The 21,023-nt window shown below is 41.6% G+C and overlaps 1 protein-coding gene across 8 annotated transcripts in view; it reads left to right on the top strand.

Moving 5' to 3' along the window:
- LOC122491270 (amyloid beta precursor protein) overlaps positions 1-21,023 on the top strand; it is a 279,513-nt gene that overhangs the window by 171,526 nt on the left and 86,964 nt on the right. For 2 of the 8 annotated variants that reach the window (XM_043593800.1, XM_043593801.1), the window contains exons 7-9: positions 820-987; positions 3,270-3,326; positions 17,096-17,229. In XM_043593800.1, coding sequence (XP_043449735.1) covers positions 820-987; positions 3,270-3,326; positions 17,096-17,229 — 359 coding nt within the window. The remainder of the gene's footprint in view (positions 1-819; positions 988-3,269; positions 3,327-17,095; positions 17,230-21,023) is intronic. The other 6 variants (XM_043593802.1, XM_043593803.1, XM_043593804.1 and 3 more) reach the window with 3 other exon arrangements.

Here is a 21,023-nt window from a genome sequence, read left to right on the forward strand (position 1 = left end):
GGGGAGGGTGGCCAAGCATGCTGACAGGTAAGATATATTTTCATGTAAGAGCATACGTGGTGTGTGTTAACAAATCAGAATTGATTGACTTTGTTTTGTTGTTTGGGGCATTATTGTCCAAGGGACGGATTAATGAAAAATCAAAAATTATATTTCACTAGAGTTAATATAACTGGCTGTCAGTCCCATTTACAGATGTTGACATATGTTTTCAAATATGGTCAGTGGACAGGCTGGTTCTCTGGAAACTGGATCACATTCGAAGTATATTTATTTTATACTTTATAATTTTTTAATGAAATTTAATATTTATTTTATACTTCATAATTATTTTACACTTTGAGTCAAGGCTGTTCTTTGTGAAGGAAAACAGATGTTCGTGAGAAGATAACGTTCTTTGCATCGTAAACAGACACAACCCTTTTACCTTTAAAGCTGACTGGAGGTTCCTTGAGAAATTTGTTTCTTACCGGGAAGAAATGCTTCCGCGTGCAGACCCTTTGGGGCATTTGCTATCAATCTAAAAGCAGCTACAAGATGTGCTCACGTTCTAGCAGGAATCCTTTCATTCCTACTGAGCCACTCATTAAACCAGATGAGAATGCACTGCTTTGTTTCAGAGGGAATTCTAACCTCCTGGCTGGCGATTAAAGTCCTCGGTAAATGTTTGGCAGAGTCCGCCCAATAATCCCAGCCCCGGTGACCCCCCCTGGGGGGTGGGGGGGGAGGAGTAAGGTGTAAGAAAAGTAAACATGCACGCGAACAGCGAGCAGGTGCCTTTTCATGCTAAATGTGGTTCCCCACGTCTCCTCTGATTAGAGGTGTGCTCTGAACAAGCCGAGACGGGGCCATGCCGCGCAATGATCTCCCGCTGGTACTTTGATGTGACCGAAGGCAAGTGCGCCCCGTTCTTTTACGGCGGATGTGGCGGGAACCGAAACAACTTTGACACAGAGGAGTACTGCATGGCCGTGTGCGGCAGCGTCAGTAAGTGGACCTTCCCCGAGCCTGGCCACCTCTCGTCTTTTCTCGCCACTGACTCTGCTCTTCGTAACAGATTGGTTTTCCTGGTTCTTGGGAGTGGGTCTGTCGCTGCCACTAACCACGTTTCTGTCCACTTCTCTAATTGCCCGGCGTCTCCTCCCGTATGTTCGATCCCGAGCACCCATCTCCGTCTTTCTCTAATAAAGCATGGCCGCGGGTGTGTTCCCTTCCCAGCTGTGGTGCATCCGTCTTGCGGTCTCTAGGGACTTCTCTCGAGTGCCCCTCTTGAAGCCACGCCGGAGTCGCTGTGTTGTCTTCTCGACTGTCTGTGCAAACGAATACTTGTGTGTTTGTCTGTGCACATGCGTGTTCAGGTCTATGCATGTGCAGTACATGTGCAAGTAAGGTTTCCCGCCGGAAGCCTGGCGGGTGCGGCTTTGTTTGCACTGGCAAAAGGCGCACTGCTGTGATGAGCACCTTTAAGCTGTTTTGTAACGTGTGACTTTTATTGCGGCCGCAGAGAATGTGCTTGAACGGAGCATACGCACGTCGAATGCCAGAAGACAGAAAGGGCCCCAGGGGCCTCTGAGCTCACACACGGACGCTTGCAGTATCAATGTTTCATGCCTTCTCTTGGAAATAGAAGAAAACTCTTCACTTAACATTAGAAACCTGGAAGGACAAAAGACTCAGGGAATATAATTTTCAAAGCCTTTTCTCTTGAACTTTCAGTTTTTCATAACGCTGGGGGAGAGAGACGCGGAGTGATAATGACTTAACTACGAGATGAAACTCTGTCCACAGAGGTGATACTCAAGGGGGAGTGAGCCAGATGTACGGGACTTCTGTTCCTGTGAACAGCCTCCCAAGTTAAAGTCCCCATTTTATTTATTTACTATTGTTCGTGAGTAGGACATTTGTAGTACTCAAGGGAGATTTGCTCAACTTGATAAATTAAAGATTAAATTCATTAATTGTGCATTTCTTTAAGAGACTCCTGCCTTTTCTCCCTTGTGCTTAGGCAGGTGGTAGCTCCAACTTCCTGCCTGGAATTCCTAGGGATAGTATACATTGGTCTCCACTGCGATCCTAGGCTTAAGCTAAACAACAAAAGGACCTGCGCCATTAAGACCTTCTATTGTGAAGCCGAGCATCTAAGTGGAATCTAATGGAAAAGTTCCCACTGGTCTCCTATTTGAGGGATGACTCCATTTCTGTCATGTGTGAGAACAGGTGTAGGAATTGGTAACCCCAAGGGCCTCTTTCCTGGCCACCATTGGATGATTGTGGCTTCTTGCGGCAAGGACTCCTTTCTTCAGTTTCAAACAAAGAAGTTAATTAGGTCAGGTAACCGGGAACACAATGGGGGATTCTGTTGCCTGCAGCCTCTTGAACAAAGGACTTTTGTTACAGAGATTCTAACTGGCTTAGCTGCTGAGGGAGATTTCCTGGCACATTTCCAAACTGTTTTCCTCTATTTCCCTGAGGTGGATTTATTTTTTGGAATATAAAATTGTGTGTGTGTGTGCGTGCATGTAATAAGAAAGGGTTTTTGAAAATTATCGGCAGTGAGGAATTTGCCTCGAGTTGGAAATGATCCCCCCACCAAAACACGACAGCGGCCTATACGCTCGCAGTCTCCATTTGATCAGTCTGATTTGACTCAGGCTGGGAGCGAACAGTGGGCAACACAGGTCATTTGGAGCCTCTGGAGGTGCCCTGGATGGTACACCTTTTGCGGAAAGATTTGCAAAAGGCAGAGATTCCCAACGCAGGTGTAATATGGATAAGCCAAGCCGTCCGTATTTAGTTCCAGGGTAAGGAGGCTATAGAATAGTTTATCAAGAGAACAAATGTGAGAGGCTTAAGGTCAGTCAGAAGGGTGGACAGATCTAAGGGGACAGTGAAGCCTCAACACGTGGCCCGAGATGAGAGCTGGAGGCTGCCCTACGAATGGGTGAAAGACGTGGATCCTTGGGACCTTGGTGATGGTTGACACTAAGGAGGGACAATGGGAGCAGGAAATCCTCAGGATGTTACTTACAAGTGGTATTGGAGACAAAATACCCAGCACGCTGAGATATTATTGGGCAAATATATTTACGTTTACTTTGGTCCTGAGCTGGGGCCAAGCCTGAAGGTGTTTGTGCAGTTTCGTTTTAGTTTTTAATCCAATGTTTTTGTTTTTGTTTTTCCCTTTGGTCAGTGGAATCATGTAAGTTTCAGCCACCATTCCCATGTTTCTATTTTTTGTTTTTAGTTATGTTCTCTTATTTTCTCCATAGTGTCCCAAAGCTTACTCAAGACTACCCAGGAACCTCTTCCCCAAGATGCTGTTAAACGTATGTTGTCGTTCACTGGAGGGGGTTGGGGGGAAGGAGGAGATAGTACAGTGCATGGCTGTATAACTCCAGCATCATCACTTTCTTTGCATGGTTCTTTCTGTGTTTCTTGAACACCTGTCTTTCCATAAAATGTGTATTTCCATTGCTTTGCTTGTAACTGTGTCCAGTTTTGTCAGACAACTTCAGATGCCAGGCTACGAGGATTGACTCAATTTCTATTTCTGATGAAAAATTTTTTTTCAGCTTCATGTCATTCTGCTACATACCGTACGTATAACGTTACTGTGTTTTATTTGGCATCACTATTCTATTTCCTAAAGCTGTCAAGATGCCATAGCTTTGCAAGAGGCCATGAATATAAGTGACTCGTTTCCCAGAAAAATACATCATATACATGCGTGGTGCTGACTCCACGGACCAGTGCATATGCACGGGCTTCACTTATGTGTTGCAAGGCAGATGTTAAGCCTTAGGAAGTGAAAGACTACCTTTAGATTCCCTAACCACCTCTTCTTCTTCTCCCTGAATGTACCTTACTAGGGCAAAAGTGCCCGACCTCAGGTTTTATCATTAGGTTGTGGAAAGATTCTTCAAAGAAATCATCATCCAACCTTAGAATGTCTGTGTTTTGTGATTGATTTCACTTGGTGTATCTGACTACCTTGGTTTTAAAATGTTAACACACAGGTATTTATTATTATTTTTTTAATGTTTATTTTTGAGAGAGAGACAGAGCGTGAGGAGGGGAGGGACAGAGAGAGGGAGACACAGAATCTGAAGCAGGCTGCAGGTTCCGAGCTATCAGCACAGAGCCTGACATGGGGCTCGATCTCATGAGCCGTGAGATCATGACCTAAGCTGAAGTCATGCTAAACTGACTGAGCCACCCAGGAGCCCCCACAAGTACTTATGTTAAAATGTGGATTATATCAATAAATAAATTTATCCTTCTTTAGGTTAAGGATGATACATGTGCACACACACACACATTATTGATGCCTATAGTTGCTAGAAAAAGAGACACGATTTCAGCTCGTGTTCATATATAATGAAAATGAGCATATATTTATATTATCCTTAAAAAACCTGGTCTCCAAATTGATGAAACCAATTACCTTTAAAAAAAGGGATAAATAACAGTTGGAGAATTATGTAACTTACAATTTCATCATAGACCATTAAGGTTTTTTTTAATGGCCACCATGAGATTCACATTCATTCACTTTATATATAACTTTTGAAAGATGTGGGAGTTTCACTAGTATAGTCCACGTATTTCTGTGATTGTGACAAAGCATTTTTTCTAACAACATTGAAAGTATTACAAGTGAGTAGACACACAGGACTGGAGAAAACTGGATATTACACTGTAGGATTGATAATATATTGATCTTTGTGGCAGGTTGCCATTTACCCGGTGTTTTCATGGATCATTTATTTTTCTCAGGAACACTTTGTGGGCATTTTCCTCATTTCCTTTATACATACGAGAAAATGAAGCTGTGAGAGCCATCAAACGTGGCAGGACCAGCTTTGAAACCTAAATGATATTGTGGCTCTGCACTTATACTCCATACGGTCAAGTATTGGGCTCTGTTTTTTACGTTGGAAAAATTAGTATTTGGAGTTCAAAATGCATTTTAAGAATACAGAAAATAACAGAAAGAAGAAGAATATTAAAAACATTTTTTCTAAATGCAGTAAATAAAGCATGCATCAACAAATGAAATATCTTCCCCCCTTTTATAAAAAATATTTCATTTCATAGCATGTTAGCATACAATTGTATTTTTCCATTTTTAGTAATTAACAGAAATGAACATGACTTGATAAATTTATTTTCATGAAGTACCTGCGTCCTCAGATTTTCCAAACAGACGTTGAAGATCTCTCGCAATCTTCTCTTTCCCAGTAATTTTCTCCGACTACTTGCAGTGTATTTGGGATCATGACACCTTTCCTTTCTAGGAGGGGAAGTGATTTTGGCGGCTATATTTTCTCGTCTACCTGCAGAGACTATTCATCACAGCGAGTGAAGTGATCTGCAGTGCTGGTACAAACAGACTAGAGAAAGCATATAATTTCCAGTTATTCATAGCCTGCGCAGCTATGCTTCCTTATTTATAGCAAAGTTACACATCTGATTTAAAGGATTCACGGTCATCTGGAGGTCAAATGCAGATGGCAGGATGTAGTCGGAGGAAAAGAGCCCAAAAAGAAGGTGAGCAAGCCCATAGGATTTAGCAAGACGGGCTTGCACTTGGCTTCTCCACCAGTCTGGGCTTTACTGGAGGATCTCTCTTTTCCCCAGAGTGGTTTGTTTGATGGGTTTCTCAGTTTGAGTTGCTTCTAGCCAAATAAGAAATATGAAAGGAGATAGGAAAAGCTTCTCCGTTAAACTGATGTAACATTGCACACAAGGAGAAGGTGTGTGATGGCCTACATTACACGTACAATAATTTTCCTCTTCAAAGCGGATTATGATCAGGTTAAATCTTTGTCATAAAAACCACTTCTGAGCATTGCAATTTTAAGGAATACTGATTTTTTTTTATTATTATTATTTTGTTCATAGAAGATAAGACTCTAAACCACAGGTAGAGAGAGAGATGAGGCTAAGAGCTTTCATTTTTTTTCATAAACTTGTGGATTTGAGTCCTTTAAAGAAAAAATCCTTTCCTGTTTGAAAAAACTTCTGGTGAGACCTGAGTTGTTTCTGACATTATTTTGTGTCTGCCCATTTGGGTTTAGAACAACACAGAAGGTTCACATTCATTCTGCCCAGTGCAATGTTTGCTAACGACAGTGAAAGTACTATATAAATATCTATTGATTAGTTTCTGTTTCAAATGAGAGAATAATTTTTTTTCTAGTGTTCTTCCCATCAGATTGCATCTCAAAAGGCAAACAGAATGACTCCTTAATGGCATTTGATGTCACACAGAGCATCGTGCCCGTATTTAGTCAGCTGATTGCACAAAAGGGTCTGGCCAAAGAGAATGACAAATGACCCATCTTTTCCTCTTTTCTTGCAGTGAGTTGTGGCACAGACAATAAATAAACCCAAGTCTCTCAACCTTGACACTGTTGACATTTGGGGCTAGATAATTCATTCTTGCGGATGCTCTCCTGTGCATGGAGGGCGTTTAGCAGTATCCCCACCCTCTACCTGCTGGCTGCCAGTAACGGCACCCCAACTGTGTGAACTGAAACTGTCTCCAGACTTTGCCAGATTGCACCCTGAAGCAGGGACGGGCAAAGTCAGCCCCAGTTGAGAGCCCCTGATCTAGACTAACGGTGAGCCCACAGCTGACGAAAAGATACAACCAGACTGGTGCAAACAGTCACACTTTGCACGAACTCTGAGGGCATGTTGCTGCGTTGCCGGTCAGAAGCCTCCAATTCTCTGTTGACGTTTGTGAAAATTGAATCCGTTAGACCCGCATCCCTGCTCTCCGTATGTACAAGTTGGGGTAGAAGTCGCTGTTGCTGCCCTGACTGTAGTCTTAGTTAGAGGTCTCAGTTTTTCTACTCTGACGCCAGTGCTGCTGGGGAGGCAGAGAACAGGCCAGCGAACCCCTGCCCCACCCCCTCCTCCTCTGTGTGTTTCATCTTCGTTTCACAGAATCCCAGCATATGCTAGAGAACAGCCATCTGTCGTGATGCCGCACAGCCTTGCCACACAGATGACTTGGCATCTAGGATGCTCTTCGGGATCGTGGTTATGGCCTTAGGGTCTGTGCAAAGGCTGGATCTGGCCTCATGCAGGATCCAGAAAGGAAAAACATTATTTTTGTCCTCACATCAAAATGGCCAAGATACCATAGAATAGACTAATACACTGCCAGAGTGTATAAAAATAACAAGGACAAGGGTGCCTTGGTGGCTCCCTCTGCTGAGCATCTGACTCTTGGTTTTAGCTCAGGTCATGATCTCACAGTTCATGAGTTTGAGCCCCGCAGTGTATTGAGCCTCTGACAGTGCAGAGCCCGTTTGGGATTCTGTCTCCCTCTTTCTCTGCCCCTTCCCTGCTCACACACGCATGTTCTCCCTAAATAAATAAATGGGATTCTCTCTCCCTCTCTCTCTCTGCCCCTTCCCTGCTCACACACGCATGTTCTCTCTAAACAAACAAACTAACTTCAAAAAAAAAATAATGAGGACCTCAAATCAGGCCAGATCACCACCCCAAGTTCTAAAGCTGCCGCAGTGGCTCACAATTTGCAAACCACAGATAACTCATCGTGCACCCTTTGAATGGAATGTGCCTCCTTTGCCACCGATTTGTCATATCCTGTCCTAACACCCAGGCATTCGGTGTTTGTCCAGACTTGAACCATTGTTCTTAGTCACGCTGTACGTGTTCTTCTGATGGCAACAAGCAAATATTAGTCCTCATTAGCACATTCTCGAATACTAATGGAACTGTGATATTTTTCTAAAACTGCCAAGCACTATTAACGACAATTAAAACCATTAAAACATCAGTGGCAGTAAAATCTATTAGATTGACACATGAGAAGCCACATCTTTGGTATTGAGAAATAACCAGAATAAAAAATAGCTTTTTCCTCCAAGCTATCAGAGGGAGAGATCCTGAGATTGACAGGAATTGATTTGCTCAGCAAACTGGCATTTAAAAAAAAAAAAAAAAAAAAAAGCTCATCTACTCAGAACAGTAAAAAATGCCCACCATATATATATATATATATATATATATATATATATATATATATGCTCTATTCTCCAGCTATTTCCAAAGAAGAGTAAGTAGATAGTTTAATAAAAGTTTTGGCAAAAATTTTTCCACAAAGACTAGAGAGTCAATATTTGAGGTTTTGCAGGCCATATGGTCTCTGTTATACATACTCAACTTGGCAGTTACAGCTGTGAAAACAGCCACAGACAATAGGTAAACAAATAGATAACAACTGTGTTCCAGTAACACGTTATTTGCAAAAAAAAAAAAAAAAAAAAGACCAGCATGCCAACCTTTGATTTAATAAAGCCGTTAACTTCTGAGCTCAGGATGTGCTGGTGCTAAGCTGGGTATTTTGAGGGACACCGACAAAGTAAACCAAGTTCCCTGCTTCCAATAACTTGACAGTTTTATTGATGAGATGAGACCTCGGTGTGTGATAGGATTACATAACAATATAACGTTAAAACATACAAGTGTAGAGAAAGACTGGTGTGGACGGCCTGAGGAAAATGAAATTGGTTTTATCCTTAAGACCTCCGTAGAGGTTAACAGCTTCATCTGGCTTTTACTGCTACAGTTCCTTTGAAAGTAGATAATATTGCAGATTTTGACTCTTTGAACTCATCTGTGGAGTGTTGAGCGACTGTGACAGGTAATCTTATGATCCACCATTAATGAAGTTGAGAATGGCTTCGGACACATGGACAGAAAACAATAACCGGAGGTTAAGGCAGCCTAGATGCCAGTTATTACGGCTGTGGCTGCACATGTGGCTTTCAGATGCAGACTCGAGGTTGCTCTCCAATTTTGTGGTGCACTGTGATATTAATAAAAATAACGCCAGCCTTCATGCCTCCACGCTCCTTTCACAGATCGACGAAATTCCCACATCAGTACGTGTCCATAAGACATAAAAAAGAAATGTAGCTTGACTAGAGTAAACACAGCGTAGATTACATTTTTATTACCTTCTGTCGGCACGATGCAGGGTCGGCCAGCTATGATCGCACTGCCTATAAAACAAGCGTGGAGCCGGGGCGTGCCGGGGAAAGGGCCTTTGTTCCTTTCTTCTTTTTCATTTTTAGAAGAGTCTGAAAGGATATTTCAGGGTCGCACAAGCTGTTTTCGCATCACAAGCGGCCCCTCTCACCTGGACCTCGCGGGTGTGATAAATATTTGAGTTTAGGATGTGTTTGGGATTTAAGTAAGTCATTTTGGAACGAGAGAAATGGACTTTTCCTTCTTTTTCTTTTCATTAAAGTCAGGGTGGCAATCTGCATGCTCTGCCTTGTTTCGGGGTTAAATTTCCAGGTTCATGTTTCACCTGTATGTGAAGGACCCTTACTGCCACCTCTCATAGGAAGCACCGCCATTTCTAGTCCCACCGTTGCCAGCACTGGATCAAAGAGTATTTTCAGCGATAAAGCAGTGACTGGAATAGGTCTTTATTGACTTTCATCTTCTGTTGTCAGTGCTGTGGAGATAAGTTGCCTTTCTCCTGATGAAAGGAGACTAGCCAGACTTTCTTGTTAGAATCTAACACTGGTATATTGACCAAATGCCATTCACGGGCCTCTGTTTGGGGAAACGTTCTGCCTTCTGGCTTGTAGGTCGTCAGAGTTGTTACTGTTTGAAGGTGGGGTCATTCCTCCTTCTACATCCTGAGCCCTTCTTGACTGTAGAACTATGTATCCCCTACGGGGCACCTGGCTGGCTCAGTCGGTTGAGCATCCACCTTCAGCTCAGGTCATGATCTCACGGTTCGTGAGTTCGAGCCCCGCGTTGGGCTCTGTGCTGACAGCTCGGAGCCTGGAGCCGACTTCAGATTCTGTGTCTCCCTCTCTCTCTGCCCCCTCCTGCTCGCACTCGATCTCTCTCCCAAAAATAAATAAACATTAAAAAAATTTTTTTTTATATTATGTGTCTCCTAGAGATTGAGGAAACAAGTGAATGTCAAAATGATGGAGGCAGTTTTTCATGATGTCTGCAGTGTTTTGACTCTACATTCTTGCCGTCTTGGGTATGAAATGGAGTACATCGTAGTGATTATATAGTCAGAACGAAAATGAACTAAAAATTTAGCATCAACTTGGATTGGTTAGCTGAATTTGATCATGTCCCTGAGACAGAGCTTCTTCCTAATGGGCAAGGGGAGGGACTTTTACCACATCCTAAAAATAATACCAGTTTTCCCCTCGTTTGGAAGTGAGTTTCCTAAAAATTGTAACATTTTCTCAGGGGAAATGCTGCAATGGAAACGTTTCATTGGCATCGTGTCCCCAGTGATGGTGATGTATTTTGTTACAGGAACATAGGGTGCAGCACCAGGCGTCATTAATAAACTGAAAGCAGATGTGTGCCAAACTCCATCCACCAAAAAAAAAAAAAAAAGGCTCCGACAGGTACCAAGAGAGTTTACAATCAACGTGAAGTGAGAATATTGTGACACCCATTGGTATAAAATTATTAAAACTGAAATGAACCCTCACACACACACATACACACACACACACACACACACATATGAAAAGAATTTCTCCCTTAGTATCTGGTTACCTGTGGTTTAGGTGATGAGAAAGAAGCAAATCTGTGATTCGTCTTCTGTCTGGGAGGAGGGGTGGAGAGCCTTCCAAGAGAACGCCTCACTGTCTCCTGCTGCTTTTCCAACCCACCCTCATTTTTATCTTTTACCCTTGAGAGACCTCCTTCCTCTGCTTTGCCCCTTGGCAGAGACAGAGTGACCTTTTTTTTTTTCTCTTTTTTAATGTTTATTTATTTTTGAGAGAGAGGGAGACATAGAATCCATAGCAGGCTCCGGGCTCTGAGCTGTCAGCACAGAACCCGACGCAGGGCTCGAACCCACAAACCGCGAGATCATGACCTGACTGAAGTCAGCCGCTTAACCGACTGAGCCACCCGGGCACCCTTAGAGTGGCCCTTTTAAAGCATCGTATCACATATTTCCCTTTCTCAAAACAACTCCCATTGGCTCCTCGCCATCCTTACGGAGGGTAGCAGGCCTCGCCTGATGTGACCAGCGTTTCCTCTCTGCCTCTTCGCTACTTACTGTCTCCCTTGCTTCTTCAGCTCTGGCCACACTGACCTAGCTTGTCCAGGAATTTTCCAGGCACTCTCACCTCTTAGGGCCTTTGTGCTCGTTTCTGCATCTGCCTGCTACGTTCTTGCAGCTGCTAACAGGGAGGTGGGGCTTCAATTCTTTGTCTAAACATCACCTCAATTAGACCCGGCCTGGCCACCTCCTTCCTGCTGTGGTCTCTCACCCACCCCCAGCTCCCTTCCCCTGCACCCCCTTATTCTTACCAGCCCTGCTATAGTTTTCTTTTTTCTCCATGATAGAAATTGCATTCTAACAACGTGTCTTAATTTTGTCTTTTTTTTTTTTTCTCCTGAAGCGGTGGTTTCTCTCTCTAGAATATGATTCCCCAAGAACAGCGGTCTCTGTTGTCTTCATTGGTTTGTCCCGTGCGTCTCACATTAGTGTGGGGTGTAGTTTTTGTGAAACAGAGGGATAAAGGAATGAACGGGCACACACGAGGCGGCACAGTCTACATCCGAGCCGCTGTCTTGGCTTTTCAGATACCTCTGACCTCCCAGAGTAGCAAACAAGCCAGGATGAGGTTCATATTGAAAGCATCAGTCATCCAGAATGCGCTGGATTTGGGGAAGCAGAATGTTCACCTTGAGGCGGTAAAGTGCTGTGAAGTAGAACTGCTTTCCTGTAGCGTTTTTTTTTTTTTTTAATTTGGTATTCCATTCAGACACCCAGTCTTAGTATGAAAAGGTGTATGTCCTACCATGGTTTATAAGGCTGTTTTGAGACACGAAGAAAATCAAGATGAAGGTCATTTGACAGTTTAGAAGCCCACGCGTAGGACCGTGCCATGTGCTGCTAATGATTCGGCGGCTAGAGGTCAAAACCCAGAGCTAAAGGCGTTTAACCCTGAATTTTAAGTCCAGTTTTCCGCGAAAGGGGAATATACCCAGCGAGCTTGCTTGCAGAAGGCATGAACGAGCACGACAGAGCAGGGGCCGAAGGCTAAAAGATCATCCAGCTTCACACGCCTGGCCCCAGTCTCATAACCCTGCTTCTGCTGAACGTTGGTTGGAGGTCATTTGCCAGATAACATTCAGGGCAGGAACGGCTGTTTGCTAGAAAACGGGTCTGCAGATCACTTAGCAAAGCGTATTTTTCGCCAATTGTCGTTCAATAACAAAAGCAAATACTTTCCAGTGCCCTGGACGTATCAATGGGATTAACCCTCTTCTGCTCTAACGGTTCACTTTATAAGCCTTTTCATGGTTTACCTAATCTTAAATTCAGACCTGTTTGTGGGTCGGGGATATGAGGAGCTGTGTTAAACGCACAATAAATGCAATGGGGTAATTTTTGATTCTCCCCACGTGTTAAATGGGGACACCTGGAAAGCACCTAGCACAGTAGAAGCAAATGAACCTGGGCTATTATTATTTGGCCAACTTGGAAATCTGAGCCTGTGTCTCAATTTTTAAGGAGCCTCAGAGGTCTCTGGACAGGACAGACTGCTGTATGTTAGCTTATAAAACCACAACAAAAGTAAATGTCCTAAGTCCAGTTTGCTTCCACTTTCTTCGTTGTTGAAATGACCTATGTTTTGGCGTGCCTGGGTGGCTCAGTCGGTTAAGCATCCAACTCTTGGTTTCATCTCAGGTCGTGATTTTGCAGTTTCATGAAATCAAGCCCCACATCGGGCTCTGTGCTGACAGCATGGAACCTGCTTGGGATTCTCTCTCTCCCTGTCTCTCTCTGCCCCTTCTCATGCTATTTCTGTCTCTCTCTCAAAAAATAAATAAATAGATGCGCCTGGGTGGCTCAGTCGGTTGAACGTCCAACTTCGGCACAGGTCATCATCTCACAGTTTGTGAGTTCAAGCCCCACGTCCGGCTCTGTGCTGACAGTTCAGAGCCTGGAGCCTGCTTCCAATTCCTGTGTCTCCCTCCCTCTCTGCCCCTCCCCTGCTCACACTCTGCGTCTCTCTCTCTTTCCCTCTCTCTCTCTCTCTCTCTCTCTCTCTCTCAAGAATAAACATTAAAAAAAGTTTTAACAATACATAAACTTAAAAAATATTTTTTAATGACCTATGTTTTAAGTGACCCGTGATATACAGCTTCCCGTTCCTCTGTGGCCTGTAACATACCCTGTCGTTCCTCGAACCACTCTTTTCCCAAAGGAAGCACGTTTTTGAAAGGGCACAGGGTTCCTGCCCCTGCCCACTGTCCTTGTTATCCCGTGTCTGGCCTCCCGTGGACTTTATCACAAACCATTAGCTGTTCCTCGTGTGACCATGTCTTTAGGACATGGGAATATTAGAGAAATAGAAGCCGAGCTCTCTGTACAAACCCCTGCTTAAAAACATTCTTCCCTTCCTCCCTACCAGCTGCAGGGTAGTGATAATGAAATAGTAAATTCATTTTCACATATCAAGATGTACCATCATTCTTCTGTCCTTGCCTGTACAGTGATCTGGTTTGCTCATTGGTATGAATACAGGAATGTTTCACTCACACTAATTGAAATGGAAGGTTAGTGTGAATGGCTACAATGTTTGATTTAAAGATTAAAAGAGAGACTGCTTCCTTTAAAGTCCTTAACTAAAGGAAATAACAAGAGCCGCTTACAAGGATTTACTCGAAGGGAAATACTGGGTTCAATGGAATAAATCAGTAATACAGTATTTGTATTTATTTCCATGTGCCTGAAAAGAAGGTTTAACACTTGAAATATTCTTAATCCTATTAAATATACCTTGCATGCTCATTTCTTTATGATTCTTTTATTCTTAATATCGCAAAGCTACATTTTAACATAGGCTATAATGCGATTATACTGACTCGGATTTTCGTGTTGATCTCCTTTTCCATAAAACAGTAGACAATATTTGCAAATCATAAGACTTGGAGAAAACCATAAAATTTGCCAACCATAAAAATTGGATGGAGAACTTCCCCTACTTATGTAGTAACTTTTATAATTCCTGTTTTCGAAGAGGATGCTGTTATGGTTCTTTTTTTTTTTTTTAATGTTTATTTATTTTTGACAGAGAGAGAGAGAGAGAGAGACAGAGCATGAGTGGGGGAGGGTCACAGAGAGAGGGAGACATAGAATCCGAAACCTGCTCCGGGCTCTGAGCTGTCAGCACAGAGCCCGACGCGGGGCTCGAACCCACAAACCGTAAGATGGTGAGCTGAGCCGGAGTCGGACTTTCAACCGACTGAGCCACCCTGGCGCCCCAGTTATGGTTCTGACACTTAACGGATGGCTATCTCGATCAGTGAAAATAGCCTCAAACATTTATACATTTTCATGTGTTCAAAATGAAAAGTACTGTTTGCCTAATTTTGTCATTCTGCCAGATCGCACTGTGCTGAAAAGAACTTTAACTCGTTCTCGCTTGAGCCATACCAGTTTAAAGATGAAAAAATGATTAACACCATGGGAAGCAAATTTAACATGCTAAACATCACTTCCATTTCAAGTGGGGAAAATGATGAAGTAAAATATACTTGCATATTGATTTGCTTGAATTTATGCAGAAAAATACTTGCCTTTGATTTCCTTTTAAAAAAAAGATTTTAAATTGAAAATGATTTTCAGTGGTAAAAATTAAGGACTCATTTTCAATAATCTGTGGGCCTTTTATGTGGGTTATACCGAAGATCTTTTTTATTTTTTTTATTTTTTTTAACGTTTATTTATTTTTGAGACAGAGAGAGACAGAACATGAACGGGGGAGGGTCAGAGAGAGAGGGAGACACAGAATCCGAAGCAGGCTCCAGGCCCTGAGCCATCAGCCCAGAGCCGGACGCGGGGCTCGAACTCACGGACTGCGAGATCGTGACCTGAGTCAAAGTCAGACACTTAACCGACTGAGCCACCCAGGCGCCCCCCCGAAGATCTTCTAGAAAAATGCCTACTGCTTTTCCCGTGGGTGGTGGTCCTGTGTGTGAAATAAAAGCTCATTTCTTTCTATGGTTTGTTTACGCTCCAAGATTTGGATTACATGTGATGCCAGGGAAGAGACCGAGGGCACTGACGTGAAGGACCCTGGGTGCCACCCTGGGTGCAGGCTGTGTAACACACATGGGGTGGCATCTCATTTTCCCAGTGCACCTAGCATGCTGGCTGACAGATAAAGAAACGGGTACCTAGATGACTCACGTTACCTGCCCTGGGTCACAGCCAGTCTAAGAAACACGAGCATCAAGGTGTGCCTAATTCCAACGCTTTCCCCGTTCGCTGCTGAAACACGTTCTCACTCATCTCCCACACAGAAGATGGGACCAGATGCTTTTTAATATGTACGTCCTGTGCCAGTCCCAGACCTATTGACTCAGAATCCCCTGGTGGCAGCCGAAGAGGGAACACAAAGTGTTTTGAAAAATAATTCCAGGAATATGCCCCACTTCCTTCCTTCCACTTGAAAGCAGCCATCTATAGAGACACCTAAACTGCTCTTTTTTGTTGTTGTTGTTAATAATAATAATTCTTAAACCTTGATTAAAGAAAAAGGGGAAGCAATCTGAACAGATATTTTCTTTTTAAAATTAAAGATATTGTTTGATTATGTAATGAAAAAAGCCTTCTGGTTTTGGTTCAAATCTTGAAGCCTTTGGGTTGTGGAGATTCCAGGCGTTTTTTTCTCAAAGCATGTATAAAAGACATTTATCTCAGAATTTAGTTTCCAAATGATTTAGCCATAAATACTTCTCATTTAACTCTTTGGGATATTATATCTCAAATGTAGAAGTCAACAACTAGATAAAATCAGTGAAGAGTAGTACCTAGAACATGGGTGATATTTTAATAATCTTTTGAATAAAACACTTGAGTTGATTTGACCCAAAAACATAGTGAAAACACCTAATTTCACTGTTGTGGTTGAACATACTCTATTCTTTAAATCAAAGTCTTTTTTTTTTTTCCTTTGTTTCTTTTTTAAATTATTTTTTAACGTTTATTTTTGAGAGAGACGGAGCACAAGCAGGGCAGGGGCAGAGAGAGAGGGAGACAGAATCCGAAGTAGGTTCTAGGCTCTGAGCTGTCAGCACAGAGCTCGACGCAGGGCTCGAACCCACGGACTGCGAGATCATGACCTGAGCCAAGTCGGACACCCAACCGACTGAGCCACCCAGGCTCCCCTCTTTTTTTTTTTTTTAAAAAAAAAAGCATTTTATGCTCATAAATGCTCTGAATTCCCACTAATCATTGCTAATCTTTTGGAAAATTGCTTGTTTAGGCATTACAATTCACTCGGCTCATGAGTTAAAATAGTTTTGTTTTATCATACTCTTCAATTTTATGGGTATTTATGTTTCCACATAATTTAGCAGTATATGTTGCAACTCAGTAATATTGCTTGGCAGTTTTAGTTGAATTCAAAGTAGAAATCACTTTCTTTGTGACAACTAATGAATTGGTCGGCTCTTGTCAAATTTTGCGAAGGCAGAAAGGTCCCTTTGTGATTTTGAAAATGCATTTATTGACGTTTACGGGGTTTGGGGTAGTGTTTCAAACACTCTCACCAAAAGATGGCTTTGAAATCAAGCTATCTGAAGATGCCGTAGAATTTACGTTTTTACTCTATGGTGCCATTATTCTGCAATAGACTTGGAGATTCGTTCAGTTTCTGTAGGAATCCTAAGCTGTGATATTGATAACATATCTTACTGTCAGACTACAAAAGTTAATTTTGCAAGGCATCGGGATTTGGGACAAAATGCGTTAAACACCAACTGGTTTCACTCTACGCACGCTTGTTTTGCAAAGAAATGTAAATATAACGCTACACTTGCAAAATGGACTGTTTTATAGATTTTCCTTCACCCTGTCCTTGAAAGGTGTCCTGTGCTGGGAAGTGTCTCATGGTGTTCTCTTAAACAGCATTAACTTCTTGTCTGTGCTTCTCTACTAAAGTCTTTGTTTTGGAGTAAACGGGAAAAAAATGGCTTTCTTTGAAATGATTGGATACCGTTTCCCTTCTCAAACCTCCTTCTTTCTGCCTTCTAGTTCCTACAACAGCAGCCAGCACACCTGATGCCGTCGACAAATATCTTGAGACACCCGGAGATGAGAATGAACATGCCCATTTCCAGAAAGCCAAAGAGAGGCTGGAGGCCAAGCACCGCGAGAGAATGTCCCAGGTAATGTGACTTTTCCGTCCTGGAGTCTACAATAAAGGGGAAGTCTGGACTTGCCCCTGCCTCAGAGTCTCCCCAGGGACCCTATGGCTGATGAATGCCTAGGAATGGGAGGGGTCTTTAATTTTATCCAGCTCTTTAAAGGCGTAAAGTCTTAGTTTTAAATGTTTGCTCTGAGGGTACCCGTTTGGGGTTTTTAGAATCTTCTTTGAGCATGCCACCTAGGAGAGATCCATTGACACTAAGGATAGCAGGATTTTGTAAGCACAAATTCGGTTACGTCTACAACATTCCCTCTGGTTTTATTACCCGGGTGTATGCGGACCCATAACTATGGTGTTGTCCATTAAACTCCCTTAGAATGATCTGTAGTAAAGATGAGTATTTTTTTATTAGTTGCCAAATTATTATAACTTTGAACCTAACATGTCTTACAAAGCGAATTCATAGAACCACAGGAATGTAAAAGCAAAGTGAACCATAATGATCATACCATCTTGTTTCATCAATGATAGATAATGCAGTGTGGTTCAAGAGTGTGACTTCGCACTCTAGAAGAACGCAATGTAAGTAACGCGAGAGACAGGCATTTGTAACTGGAGCCTTTCTTGCTCCTGATACAGTGCTCTTTTCGGTACACTGTACGGCAAACACTGGTTTTGTTTGTTTGTTTGTTCGGGTTTTTTTTTTTTTTTTGGCAGATTCTTTATGAAACAAATTAAAAAATAATTTGTTCAAAAACTGATTTACATATAATAATATCAATTTATGATGCCTATACCAGGTGCTAGATGTTGTATATATTAGAGATAGATAATATTAATTTTAGCCCTTTCTCAGATTCTTCGTTCATTCATTCATTCATTTATTCAACAAATATGTATCAGCACTTACTTGCCAATCACTGGCCAACTTGCGTCCACAATTTAGAGTGTGAAAAAAACATACGAAGAGTCAGATTTAAGGAACCATAAGTGAGTAAATGAGGAAAGCTCTCAGGTTAAAGATAACCATTCCCTTATTTGGTGTTAACATTCTGTGGTAAATATAGGAAGGTATTACTAATTCTTGTACTGTTTAGCAGAAATACTTGTAAGTTTTCTTAATAGACATTAAATAGGATTCATGAATTAGTCTGCTGTATGTTTTCTAAGACCACAGTAAGTCTTTAGTAACAGCATTAATCATGCTGTTTTGACATGTGGGGCCTTACTAACTGTAGGGAGACCTCCCCCTCCAAGAGTTAGCCAGTTCTAGAGGTAGCAAATGACTAGCCTTTGGGCACACCTTCCATTGTCAAACCAACCACTTCAAAGCCCATATCCCCCAACTACCTTCTTCAGGCTCTTACACTCTGACCCACTATTTACCTCCTCACCCCAAGTCTAGGTACCAGACATCTAGGGAGAGCCCCTGTACCTCAGAACCTACCAAAACTGTTCAAACTAGCCGAATCTAAGCCTGCTTACCCTGACTCACCCATTCCTTCTCAAGGAACCCAGACTCCTGGGTACATTTTCCCTCATGCCCTCTACCTCCTGACCCACCCTGGTGCTTCCCCGTCCTCCTCCCCTCAATGACATGGCATGTCGCCTCCTCTTGGGAAGTGTGTGTGAGTAACAGTCTTTTTTCAATGGCATTTTTCTCCTGATCTGTTGACCTCACCATACTTGAATATTTAAAAAAAAAAAAAAAACCTATATTTTTTATTTTATTTTATTTTTTTATGAAATTTATTGTCAAATTGGTTTCCATACAACACCCAGTGCTCATCCCAACCAAAAAAAAACCCTACATTTTAAAACAGAACTGCTAATGGATCTAGAAGACACAACACAATTAGTTGGGGTTTTTTGTTTGTTTTGTTTTGTTTTGTTTTTAAGAGGAATGACCATAACACTTGGATCCATTTTGGAATAATAACAACTGGGGGGAGAGTTAAAATTCTTTGAATCTGGAATGTGACGTGCAATTGTAGTTGTTGGCCATGATGAAAACATAAAAGCAAGTTGAACTAGAAAGCTAGGTAGAATGGAATACTGAGGTTTCACCCGAAGGCAGTCCCTCTGAAAAACAGGACTTTTCATTAGGAAAAAACGCAGGCTGGTATATAATCACTGTTAAGCAAGCATAGGATGACTTGGAGTTGTATTTATTACCTCTGAAATAACACCTTTTAAGCTTAAATCCTGTCTCACTTTTTGCTTCTGAAGCTTTCAGAGCCTTCTCGCTGGTCTCAAAATCACTTCAGGCACAATGAAGTCCAAAAAAGAATAATAACAGAAATAAACACTGAAAGCTTGGCTTGGCTTGGCTTTTCCAGTACTGAGTGATTTATTAGTGATTTTTTTGATACATATGTCAGTTTCAGATACTCCAGATCTCTCCTAGAATAGCAACTTAATTTTATTTTAGCAAATCTATTTAACCCATGACTTAGTCCATATAAGTCTTTACAGAGTTTCCTCATCTCTTAGTTATTAGTTATATCTGAGATATGAGATGTTATATAAGATATAAGATAGATAGATATATATAGATTTATATATATAAGATGTTATATAAGATATAAGAGATGTTATGCTAGAGCAGAGAGTGCATTGGTCTGCTAATTCCAGTGGTCGTAGGAAAGCGAGATGCCTGAGATTAACATATATCTTCATAATCTGTGGTCCTGAATTCTGGGGACTGTTTGACTTTGAACTTGCCTGCCTCTTAAATCTCTATCTATGTACTAGTTGTCATTTTTTCTACATAAAATAACTAAGTCTTTGAAGATCCATAAATCCAATGATAACTGATAACTTTTGTTCATGCAGTGGAAAATTGCTTCATAAGACTATATGGAGGAACCTGAGACTTCTAATTGAATTTTTTTTTTAAATTTTTTTTTTTCCAACGTTTTTTATTTATTTTTGGGACAGAGAGAGACAGAGCATGAACGGGGGAGGGGCAGAGAGAGAGGGAGACACAGAATTGGAAACAGGCTCCAGGCTCCGAGCCATCAGCCCAGAGCCCGACGCGGGGCTCGAACTCACGGACCGCGAGATTGTGACCTGGCTGAAGTCGGACGCTCAACCGACTGCGCCACCCAGGCGCCCCTCTAATTGAATTTTTTGTAATTTTTGTTACTATTTGTTTTCTTATGAAAACAGACATTTTGGAGGGTTTTTTTTTTTTTTGGTATTTGGTTGCTGGGGCTCATGATAACTAAACTTATAGATTGCTGTTGAATAGGGTCTAGCAAATCTAAGATTCTGAATAGTCTATAAATGCTTTTTATTCTATATATATATCATGTAATAATTATATATGTTACTTATTTAGTAGTTTTACTATATCATTAAAATGAAATTTTTCAAAATGAAAGTTGACATTTCTCTAAATTTATTATTTTTAAGATAAGCATCAACATCTTAGGAACAATCCTTTTCCTGTCACCAAATAAAAAGAAACTTAGCTCACCTATTGAATTTGCCTTTGTTTTATGTTATTATATAAATATTATATATTTTATATATATTTATGTATATTTATAAATATACATGTATAACATTTATATATTATTTATGTGGATATATAAACACATAATTTATATAAGTTATATATATATACATATATATAAAATGTATATGTAATTTTTGTTGTTGTTTTTTTTTTTTTTCAACATTTATTTATTTTTGGGACAGAGAGAGACAGAGCATGAATGGGGGAGGGGCAGAGAGAGAGGGAGACACAGAATCGGAAACAGGCTCCAGGCTCCGAGCCATCAGCCCAGAGCCCGACGCGGGGCTCGA

Source organism: Prionailurus bengalensis, chromosome C2, assembly GCF_016509475.1.
Source record: "Prionailurus bengalensis isolate Pbe53 chromosome C2, Fcat_Pben_1.1_paternal_pri, whole genome shotgun sequence".
In the NCBI taxonomy this organism is placed as follows: Eukaryota; Metazoa; Chordata; class Mammalia; order Carnivora; family Felidae; genus Prionailurus; species Prionailurus bengalensis.